The sequence below is a fragment of the Calidris pugnax genome, unplaced genomic scaffold (genome assembly GCF_001431845.1).
Source record: "Calidris pugnax isolate Ruff unplaced genomic scaffold, ASM143184v1 scaffold41, whole genome shotgun sequence".
Classification (NCBI taxonomy): Eukaryota; Metazoa; Chordata; class Aves; order Charadriiformes; family Scolopacidae; genus Calidris; species Calidris pugnax.
The window spans coordinates 18,151,492-18,163,590 of NW_015094509.1; the positions used below are offsets into that span (position 1 = coordinate 18,151,492).

A 12,099-nucleotide genomic window follows, 5' to 3' on the forward strand; every position below is an offset into this window, starting at 1 on the left:
ACTAGTCTCACAATAAGCAACTGAGTAAAAAAAAAAAAAAAAAAAAAAATCACATTTCCCTGCACACTAATCATCATTCTCTCGTGAAACTGAGATAAACTGTCTCTCTCAACAATCATCACTAATTGTATTTCAAAATCAAACTTCTCTGAACACAAGAACAAGAGTATTTTTCAGAGCTTAAATGTTCCTTTGGTATAAATGTCATCTAACTTCGGGAGAAAAATAAAATAATTACGTCATTTGTTAGATTTAATTCAAACAAACAAACAAAGCAGCAGATGGATGTCAAAGCAACACAGTAGTGGTGGTCTTTGGTTTAGTTTATGACCAACCACATTACATCATTGCTAAAGCCAGTGTTAGAGAAATTAGGTCTTAACTAAAAACTGTTTTAAATCCAGAGGAAATACCCTTTTGTAGCACATATAAGAACATAAAGTTTATCATGGCAGGAAGCCCCACCAAAAGCTTACATAAAATTGTCTCTGTGCTACCAGACAACCACAAGAGACAATTTTTAAGTTGCAAGAATAGGATGTTTCCCAGAGCTTTGTGCAGTTATTAGAATTTCCATCCTAACATTTTGGGGGATTCTATAGCATTCAAGTTTTGTGCTCTTCTAATTGCAACAGAATTTGGCATGTAGAATAATAAAATTTCATCTATCACAAGAATTTTATCATAAGTGTTAACATGATTAATTCCAGTTTTCTGCTTTCTCTTAGAGAGATGCTATAAGGATGTAAGGTACTAAAATTGTGCCAGATGAATTTTACTTCGAAGACCTGTGTTCATCTGTGTTCATGGTTGAAATGCTTTCCAGCCCTTCCCGCTTCCCTCCAGCATTTACAACCCTCAAAGAGAAAATAGACACAAACCCCTTTCGTAGAGAGAAGAAAATTCATAACCCCAAATGATGGTTTTGTACTAGTGCCACTAGTGGGTTCAGCCTCAAGAGGCATTCTAAACAATAATTTATCTTTTACATCATCTAACTACATTGAGGCTAATGCTCCGTATCACATGCCTTCTATAAAAGCTGTCCTAGTCAAATCAGGCTGTTGTCTAGACACCCACTTGACCAGGTAGGTGATGGCTGTAAGTCATGTGCACTGTATGGGGTTCACAGCACCAGAAGTTATATACGTGCAACCAGGCCAAGGGTCTTCCTTGGAAAATGAGGGCTGGCATTAAGCCTCAGACACAGATGGTGGGAAAACTCCGCAAATCCTGGCCATTATGACAAGATGATGAAAATGAGATTTTTTCCTCCCAGGTAAAAGCCCACTGCTGGGTGTTTAGCAATGTCACCTCCTTCAACACCTGCCTTATCTCAGCCTCCCTCAACATCAAATCAAAATACAATGGAACAGGTATTCCCAGGAACCAGCCCAGGCAGCAGCGGTGGAGAAGGGATGCAACACAGCCTGACTGGTGACAGCAGATGTTGTCACCTCGCATCCTCCCCATGGCTCCACAGCAGGACCAAGTGGTCTCAAGTCTGTGGTACCCCTGGTAGCTTATGACACCAACCAACCTTCTCTCCCAGTTCTGCCTCTATGGCAAAACCTATCCAGTAGTGACTACTCTGGGTGTCTGTTTTATGGTCTCACTGCTGAGTACCAGGGCAGGGCACCTGCAATCCTGCCAGTCCTCTTACCAGAAAACCTAAGCTCTTGAGAAGGGCTCTGCTCGGTGAATGAGAGAGATCTGGCAGCACTCAGCTGCCCACAAGTCCCTCTGATTGTCCCTGTGAAAGGAAATCAAAACACATTATAAAAACTGAATGTGTGGTTTATTATACTTAAGATGCTATTTGTCTATAGGGTTTAAATATGTCTGTCACATAGTTAACAGTAAATGAATGTAATTTTACATGTTCAGTATTTTGATACACAGTACAGGACTACAAGTGTGGTAAAGGAGCATGGGAAATTAATATTTCCTTGATGCACGTATCAAATCCTGCAGCACCACCTAAAAGCTCAGAGTAAGGACTGAAGCTGCAGTGTTACAAGCGCTACTAAATAAACCAAGAGACATATCTATGTTAAACATTAGAGAAACGAAACAAATGACACAAGGGTTTAATATTTAAGATTTGATACAGGATTAAAATACTAATATTTTTAATGTCCTGGTTTCAAATTAATAAATATAAAAACAATATAAAAATATACACCAGATGATAAAAGGATGCACTGAGTAAGGTTAGAAAGCTAAATTTCACTTTCAAACGTATGCAGGTATGTCTTTAGGGAGAGGATTTCTGTGTAGCTGCGACTGGTCTTTCGGAAGAAGTCCAAGCTTGTGAGCTGTTCGATGTCACGCACACGTGCAGTGTGCATCTTAAGAAGATCTTCAACCCACTTTGATTCATCCTCCAAGCTCTGAAATATTAAAAAAAAAAAAAGGAAAAAAAAAGTTTTATAACATGCAATGTCAAAAATCTGCTCTGAAAGCAAATGCATCTTTTCTAAACTTTGGGTCCATTTGAAGAATCTCTCTGCTCTATTCAGGAAAGACTACGATAAGCAAGTTGCAAGCAAATAGATTTGAAACTTAACGTTTTATTTCGGGACCCATTTCAGGATGGGGTTGAGAAAATGACCGTAGTCATCTGGGAAAAGTTGTCCCCATGTTGCAGGTGTTTCAAAAGAACAGCCATACGCTTTCAGAAGATCCATTGGTCACTACATATTATTTTATCTTACAGAAAGAGCTCCACATTAATCAGTTGTGTATTACCAAAGCCCAGACTCTACGCTGTTAGTTTTGAACCCTACCACTACACATTGTTGTCATCATAAGACGTGTTAGCACACATCTAACACAATATTATCTTAATCTTTCCAGTTTACTGTTAAGAGACCATTATAATTCATTACACAGTTGGGACTGTGGTTTATGTTGGTACCTGTAAAATCCTGTTATTAGAACATACATATTATTAATTGCTAGAAAAAAGACTTTCACTAAGCATTTCCCGATATGGGAATAAATAAAACAAATCGGGAAGATGCTGCTGCCAGAGTGATTGTGGTTGGGTTGCATGGGTGTAGTCTCTCTTAGGGGACTGCTCCTGCTGCATGCCTTGTGCCAGTTCTGGCACTTGTTGGAGCCATCCACAAACTAATGTAACTCACTAACACCTCAGAAAATCAGCCCTGCAAAACACTGCAGTCACTGGCTGCTCGAGTGCGTGAACCAGCTCAGAGACATGTCCCACGAGCCTTGCAGCCAGCCCCAGGGACTGCACGGCGGGGAGCAGACGTGGGAAAAGGACAGAGCAAACAGGACTTTCCCCTCTTTGGCCTCTCCAGCTGGTACATCTACCCCGCTGTTGGGGAAGCAAGTTAGGAACGGAGGGTTGTGCCTCCAGGCATTTGGACTGCCATGCATGTAACTTAGAAATCTTGAGCACTTTTCTGGCTGTCTCAGCAAGATCCTCTCACCAGCCAAGACTAAGCTTCAGCAATGCCAGAAGCCTACCCAATGCAGTAGAAGTGCCACAGGCAGTGGTTCAATCAGCAAAGGCCAGGAGGGTGAGTGTCACCCTTTGTACAGAGAGGACACGAAGTACCAGATAGATCACAGCCGGCTGCTCTAAAGCAAACGTCCATGACCCAGTTAGCACTCGTCTGTTTTGAAGCTTTTCAGCTCTTGAACCACTTTCCTCTTTATGTCACTAGTAACCTGAGGTCCAAAACCAGGTCTGGAGCATGGAAAAAGAGGTACAACTTAAGAGGGGAAAGAAGGGCACATGCCCTGCTTGCTCCCTTTGGCCTGCGGTGCCATGCGGTGCCTGCAGGAAGCCTCTTGTTCAGCCTTCAGCCTGGCCATCAGGTTGCTAGTCTGCAAACAGGCCTCAACAGGGTTATTACTGCAAAATCCAATTACTGGCACATTTTTGTTGTTCTTCAAGCCTCCCTTCTGAGCAGAAAATCTGCATCTTACAGAGCTCCAAGCAAAGTCCCATTGCTACACAAAGCTTGCTTTTTTGAATACAAGGAGGACTCCTAAGAGTTTGCAAGAGATCTGCAACATGAATAAATCACAGGACTGTGAGGTTAGTTTTAAACCAAGTCCAACCAGACAGTATTTGCACGAGCCCAGAAAGTCAATCAACTCATCTACGTTTTAGTTTTTCCATTCCACAACTGGCTCATGAAACCTCAGGTCCAGCAGCAAGGACTTTAAATACAGCAATCAGCCAACATGTTATTATATTATATGGCAGAACAATAAATGAAGTGTACACATTTAAAATGATAGTTTTATCCATCTGTGTTAGTCTCACCTCAACAGTACAGTGAGTCTTAGAAGGAGAAAATAACAATTGAAATCATGCAGGTAGAGAGAAATAGACAATCAGTTAGGAGACTAACCTAAAATGCACTGGAGAAGATGCCAGATATTTTGGACAAAATAATCTCTCTGAATATCAAATTATTATCTGAAAAGCTGAACATGATCAGAGTGTAGACAGGCGGGTGAGGAACTCACTTATTAAAAGAGAAATTTAAATATTTTGCTGAAAGAGAAAATAGCAGCCTGAAGGAAGTCCCTAATAGGGTTCCTCCAACTTTGGTCTTGGAAAGGATTTTGTGTAATGTTTTCATACATGATTTTTGTGCCAAGGTCATTAGTGTGCTAGTTAAAAAAAAATCCAAACAATTGGGAGCTCCTGTCAATGCAGAGGAAGACTGGAATAGCATATTGGAGGATGCAGATGGGGGAGTCCTTGCAGTAGTATGAAACTGGGCACATTGACATGTAAAACCCCACATTGACAGCAGAAATTTCTGCTAAGCTGGGAGCTTCTCAGGTGAAACAGCAGATAAAAAAGAAGAACCTGGGTGTACTGGTTGTACATGATTGTGACCCACCATTATAAAAACACTATGGAAAAAGCAAGTCCTAGATAGTATCAGAGGAGTTGAGTCCAGCGTAGAGAGAATTTTCTTTCTGAGATCTAAGCTGGAGTATTTTATCTCATTCATGTTCCAGGAAAATAAATAAATAAATAAATAAATAAATAGATCTGATAAATAGATGCATAGGAAGGCTACTAAAATGCTCATCCTCTCTTACAAGAAGGGGGTGTCCCATGAATAGAGAGAAGTATACACTTTGAGAATCATCATAAATCAAAAGGGTAAATCCCAAAGAAGCCCAGTGAATGGCTATTTAAGCCATAGAAAAATGTTGACACAAGAATAAATGGGTATAACCTCACCATGAATAAACACAGTTTGGAAATGGAACAAATTCAAATGAGAAGGGTAGTGGTGTTCTCCAACGGCTGTGTGAAGAGAGAGAAAGTGTGCAAGAAGAGCAGAGTAGAGGGAAAGCTAATATTTCTTCAGATCTTAAAAGCAAGCTGTGGAGACGTTAAGGAAAAATTCCTATATTATTCTATGCATTTCATCCATGAAGTATGTGAAGTTTTACACAATCACTTCTTTGAACAAATAGGATGGAACATGATGTGCAAAAGTAAGACTGACAGTGTATTTGTAGGGCAAAATTTTGCCTAACTGCATTTTCATTCAAAAGCTACATTTAAATATTTTTTGAATGGTTCTTTGCTATGTAAAAAGCATAAACCAATATTAACTAATGACCTGAAGTTCACCCCATAACTGTAAATACATACACCATAAGTAGTATGACCTACAGAGAAAAGAAGTCTGGGTTGGAATATAAGAAATCAAAGAGTAAAAGAGGCTGTTATTCTAAATAGTTCCAAAAAAAAAAAAAAAAAAAAAAAATTTCAGCAGTTTAAGAAGACTATGACATTCAATATAGGGAGAAAAAAAATTGATTTTGTCATAAAATTACATATGGGCAGAGATACAAGGACAGAGGCACTAATAACTGCCAGATCAGTAACTTCCAGATCACCAACCGGATCTTGATTCTGAGGAGAGTGGTCCAGAAAGAAACCACAATGAAATATATATGTAGGACTTTCTGAGACTAGTGGAAGACATCTCTGCCCAAAGCAGTTAAGAGCCTAAACAGGAGGAAGCCAGACCTGCTCAAGAAAGCGGCATGCTGCTCCAAACCCATGGTTTTAAAAAGAGGGACCTGAAAGCAGGCGATGTTTGATGAATGAGAAAGAGACAGTGTTCCAGGTGAATTGTGTACAGAGTTGGAATGACTATTTCTGCCTGTAGCTGGAATAGGAGTCTTAACTTTTTGTGCCAATACAAAATTCATAACATTAATGCGTTCATTCAGGAAACGGTCTCCTGGCAGCCTATAGTGAAGCGTCTGTGTGCAGGAATCCACACAGCTGTGTAATGGGAGAACAAGTTCAGGCGGAAGGACAAGTCTAAATACAGCTGCCTGGGAGGACTGCTGTCCTTGCGGAGCGCTGGAGCCCACGGGGACCCGACCGCTCTCCTGCTGCATGAGCAGCTGCCGAGTGTGCCTGTTACTTTTTGCACTGCTGACTAGACTGAAGCTTTTATACTTCACCAAGATCCATAAGCTACAGGATCTTGCACCCTAAAGGAAGGTAGGAAAGGAACCAGGAAGGTGTCTGGTCATCTCTGGCAATGAGAATCCAAACTTTTCCCTTGAATCAAGACATGTTCTGGAAGCAGCAAGAGCTGGCGCGCTACCCTCAGCAGGTTTTAGCATATAGTTTTAATACTGTGTGGGTTGGATGTAATCATGCTGTCTGATGCACTCAGACTGCCATAACAGACAGTCTATATTGTCCCTGCATATGGAAACAGACCTCAATAAAAACAGCGAGCTGGCTGCCAGCACAATACATCTACGCACACAGCCTCCCCCCAATCTGCTTTGAGGTTTCACTGACAGTCTCTGCCAAAACATAGAAGTCCACAGGCTGCTTACTGCCAACCTGCTGCACGTCAGCTCTTTCACACAATTTTAGATGCAGTACCAGTTCCATATTTTCTCTGATATCATGGAGGAGTGCTTTTGTCTAATGAGTTGAACATGACACTTGAAAGACTCTACCCTGTGCTTTCATTCAAGACATCAGTGGGCACTTGTATCTAGCTGCAATGGGGTTTCACATGTCCCAGGGACATATTTACCACGGGGCTACAGTAGTGCAGCAGAACTTACGTTGCAGCTCTCATCATTGTCAGGCCGGTGGGGAAGGATGTACGAGAGAACGGAGAGTGGTCCATCACACTTGTCAGCTGGCTGAGTGAAGTCTAAGCAGCTGGTTATGATGGCGTAGTAATGAGTGGGAACAGGGATGGCACTGCCTTCCACAAACCTGGGGGAATAAAGCAAACATTTATCCACAAAGGACAAACCCGTTTGGAAGAAAGTTACACAAACAGCATGGTTTTTCCTCTCCTACATGTGAGGACACACGTACATTGTTGACATGTGTTTGATTCCTAGACACGGTCTGAAAATGAGCATTCAATTAGTTCATGTTTTGATACTGTGTATATAGAAATACCACCCACCAGCACTGAAAGGCTTCTTCAGTTCAGGGGCATGGAGAGAAAGCATGACTGAATTAACAAAACACTTGAGTATCTATAACCAAATAACACTTCTATCCAGTTGTCAATTCTTAAGTTCTGGAGAATTTTAGAGAAAACAGAGTCTTTGAAACATAGTTCAGCTTCATCTCAAGGATAAATGAACCCTTAATTTCAAAGTCAAGGTGAACAGTTACCGGCTGAATTGCCATTTCCTTATTTTACCACTGTCCAACCTACAGGGGCATTCAGTCCTGCTGAACAATAATTTTAGAAAGAGCTAGAAAATTACATCTCCCCCCAAAAATTGAATAAAGTGCAGGTAATTAATTGTTTAAGGTAAAGCCACCATTAAGAGAAGCCCAAACCAATTAAAGACAAATTCTTACTGTTTTATTTTGTCAGGTGTGTCATGTAAACCATCATAGTCATAGTCGAAGATTGGTCCAGTTATAACATTGACTCCGTTTCGTTCTGTGGCATATCTCTTCACCAACACCCTTTGGAAATAGTTCCATACCTCTGTGAGGGGAAAAAACCCGACAAAAAATAAAGCACACCAAAATTCGTATAAGCTAAAACATGTCAGGATTATAAACAATGGTTTTTTTCCTGAATATAAAAATCCAGTGGACATCATTTACACAGTGACAGGGGAAATCAAAGACTAAACATTACAGATTTACTGCAGCTTCATTCAGTTTGGTCAATAAAGCCTATTCAGACTTCTTTGTTCTCTGTTGATTTTTCTCCCCAACCATCGATAAAGGAAATGCACGGTACCACTCCCAGGCTGGCATTGCCATAGACATTGCACAGAGAGCTTGCTGTTCCTCACCAGCACTAGAAACAGCTATTCACACACTTTTGATGTCCCTGTAAACACTTCCTTTGTCTTTCTTATCTAGCTACAGGGAATGACGCTGTGTTGGTGTTTTGTTTTTTTTAATTCTAGAAAGGAAGAAGCACCATAAGTAAAAGCAAAATGCAAACATTTTAAAAGAAAGGGAAGTACAAAGGTCATATTCCAGTTAAATTCTCCTTGGATACAAAATGTCTAACTTTTAAATTATGTGCGTCAGGGATGACCAAATTATGGTCTGGCATCTCATTACAACAACTTTTGGGAAGAGCATGACACTTTGTCCCACCACACCCACCTCAACCTTAACGAGTTAAGATGCTTGCAGAGATGGGAAACACACTGGAATCTCCAGTTACATCGTTCTTTTCCTTTTAATTTTAACACTAACAGAAATGTGTGTAAACAAAGCACCTCAGACTTGTAAAAGTTTAACCTTTGACGGCGATGCCAGCCTCAGCATGTTCCCCAGCACACCTTGTCCCAAGACTGCTCAGTGCCATCTGAACTCCCTGCTGGCTGATGCCCCACAAGCAATGGTCCAACAAGAGCCTCAGCTGTGGTAGCCACTTGGCAGTACCACTCCTCCAGCTGCTCTCTCCTCCAATACATCAGCCTTAACATTAAAAATAGCCCAGAAAGGAAAGCTCCCCCCCTGTTCTGAGTTTTCCAGCTGAACCAGTTCCCTACTTGGGCTCCCACTGCAGCCCCATGGATAGAAATGCCAGTGCAAGGGGGGCCAGACCAGCAGCATCATCTCGCAGCTCCAGCAAAGTGGGAGCTGCTTAAGCCAGACTCACTCTAGAAAAGATGGATACAGAATTACTGCCTGGGAGGATGGGATGGGACAGTGAATTAAAAAAAAAAACCAAAAACAAAGCAGAGGAGGGGCCATCTGCAGCCAGCACTGCCACCAAAGCCAGCATAGCATAAAGCTGTCACTTTGTATTTTCTCTGCTGTGGAAAAAACTCCATAAAATGACCTTAGAAAAAAATCGGCTTTCTGCGCTGCAACCTGCACACATGTAGTAGTTCATAACTCCCTAGGAATTATATTAGTTCCAGCATTTGTTCTCAGGGAATCCTTCACCCCCTTGTGACGAAGACAAAGGCCACTAGACAAAATGAGCTGCTGGTGGTGTGTTGTTCTCCTGTGATTAGCATCTCAGCTAATTTGCTTAGACTAACATTAGCATAAAAAGCATTTTTATGAAGTGATTTGAGAGTGGGAAATCCCCAATAATTTTGCACTCTGTAATCAGTTAAGTGCCTTTGCTCAAATTTCCAGCAAACAGCACCACTTGTTCCTACTCAGAGGTTTTTCAGTTAAAAACACTCTTTTCTGGTTAAAAAGAAAAAGCCTCCCATAGGCTTTGATGTTTATCCAAACCTCTCTGGCCTAAAATCTGAATTGGAAATCTCACAAGAACAGGCTCCTGAGATTCTTCCAAGGCTTCTCAATTCCTGCCAAGCCAAAAATGCCACCAGAATAGTCTGATGGTTTTCCTACCTCTTGGCAAAACTAGAGAGAAAAGGGATGTGCAGACAAAAGAAAAGTTAATACTATATTGCTGCAGCTCTGAAAGTTTCAGCCAGGTCTAAGTTATTCCCCATCTTCCGTAGATTTGTTTTCTCTTCCTTTTTGTTTATAGGTAGTCTCCCTCTCATGGATACAAATAGAAAATAAAACATAATCACTTGTCCCTGAACTACAACATATGCAAAGTGCATACTCCCAGACTTGTGCTGAGAAGTAAAAACAAGTTGCCTCAGTACGTTCTGCACTAACTTTGGCTACAGACAAGAAAATCTGGACAGTCTTGCACAAACTGAATTACTGTGGCATGAAGCAAAATTGCTGAACGAGAGCACATCTGTGCTCGTATCTTAGCCCAGCACCAAGGAAAATAAACCCTTCTTAAAGCTCAAACCTTTCTTGTGGTATTTTGCCTGCCCATATCTAGAACTATACAGGTGCCCACATGTATTATCTGCTGGCTACAAGTAACTGAACTTTATATTCTAAATTTCTTCCACCAATTCATTCCATAGTCCAACATGCACATAATTTTAAAAAATTAAAATGTTGGGAAAGACAATAAAGCCATGGAAAGAGCACTTACTTTTGAAAGCAGGATACATTGGAATGATGTTTGTTATTAGAAAAGCATCATATTTTGCTTCTGCAGAGGAACTTAATTCTGAAAACAATAAAATAGAAAAGTATTAGTGAAATGAAATATCAGAAATTCAAGGAACATCATTTTTTTTTCAAAAATAGCTTGAGAGTGATCAAAAAGAATACTGTCATCTAAATAGCAATCTGCACAAGTGCACATTATATGCATAACATTTATGTCACTTCAATGTGACAGCTGAACATGGAAGGCAAGGATATTATCTTTGCATCAACTGTCAACCATTTCAAAATTTTTATAGTTCATCTATTTTTGCACTGTCAAAAGTCAGAGAGCTTCTCTACAGGCTTTTACAAAATAAGCACATGATTTCCAGGGAGTGGACTGCAGGATTATCTTCTAGTTCTGAGCAAGCCTCTGCACCAGTAATTCCATATCAGAAATTCACCATAAAATGTTTCAGCCGCTGAGTAAGGCAGGCAGAGCAATGAAGTTCCCAGCTGTGAGACACTTGTGTCCCTTGAACTTTTACTAAGCCCAGATCATTGCTCCAAGACTGAACCAACTTAACTGCACGAGGAGAACCCAGGACACTCATTTACACAGGTTTTCTACTAGCACTGTTTCTATAGGATGGTAGGAATTTTTATAGCATGCAAGAGTCTAAATGGAATTGGAAATTAAATGCATGTTCACCTTTCTGCCGTTGGAATTAAAAATTAAAACTGTGACTAGATTTTTAGTTCATATAAGCTGGTACCTGACTTTAAAAGGCCAGCTTTTGAAGATTGTCTTCTAGCTTGTAATCCTACTCTGTGCAATTCTTTGTTCACTTTAATTTTTATTAACTAAACCGGGACATTTCACTGCTTTGGTGCATGAAGGTGGGCACCAGTCTGGAGCATCACTTGTGGAGCTGAGGGACTACAGCCGTGATGGCAACTTCACCCCAGAAGTGAAATCACCGCAGAGCAGAGAAAATTAAACCATTCCTACCTATATTCTTTCCCAAAACTCTCCCAAAACCCCTTAGTCTGTTTATATCTGGTGGAAAGTTTTTTTCATACTTCAGGTTTTCCCTAACAAAAAAGAAAATTACAAAACCTCTAGGTATTAGTAAGCTCTCTGAACTTACGAGGAGGGAAGAGGAAGCCATAGGAGAGCTGTTTGTCCCCTCTGTAGGCTGCGCAGCTCTGGCTGTTTCCTGGAGAAATGCGGAGGTCGGGCCTCACACAGCTGGCCAGGTGCTCGGGGACACCTGATACCTCGGCCTGCATTGAGGAACATACACGGACGTGACCAGAAAGGTAATCACAGCCTTTACAGACAAAAGAAAACAATTCCATACAGTTGACAGGTCAGATGGAAGGAAGGCCTTCTGTGGAATAAAATAAGCTGGTCAGCTGTACAACCCAGCCCTGCCACGGTACCTGCTGCCTAGCCCCTCCTTCGGGCGTCAGAAGTCACTGTGGGCAATAATTCAAATGAAGTCACTGATTATGCTATCATAATAAAACAAACACCCATCGAGCAAAATTTAGAAAAGAAATGAAAACAGGAAGAATTCTTCTGCCTTAAAACTCTTTTTTTCCTGAAGGAAAAAAAAGGATTT

The 12,099-nt window shown here is 40.9% G+C and overlaps 1 protein-coding gene across 2 annotated transcripts in view; it reads right to left on the bottom strand.

The window, feature by feature from the left end:
• Positions 1 to 1,779: 1,779 nt before the first annotated feature.
• The window catches only part of ENPP2 (ectonucleotide pyrophosphatase/phosphodiesterase 2), a 58,257-nt gene continuing 47,937 nt past the window's right edge, over positions 1,780 to 12,099 (bottom strand). For both annotated transcript variants that reach the window (XM_014965574.1, XM_014965575.1), the window contains exons 21-25: positions 11,623 to 11,758; positions 10,473 to 10,550; positions 7,877 to 8,009; positions 7,114 to 7,270; positions 1,780 to 2,393 (exon numbers count right to left, since the gene is read on the bottom strand). In XM_014965574.1, coding sequence (XP_014821060.1) covers positions 2,223 to 2,393; positions 7,114 to 7,270; positions 7,877 to 8,009; positions 10,473 to 10,550; positions 11,623 to 11,758 — 675 coding nt within the window. In that variant the 3' untranslated portion in view covers positions 1,780 to 2,222. The remainder of the gene's footprint in view (positions 2,394 to 7,113; positions 7,271 to 7,876; positions 8,010 to 10,472; positions 10,551 to 11,622; positions 11,759 to 12,099) is intronic.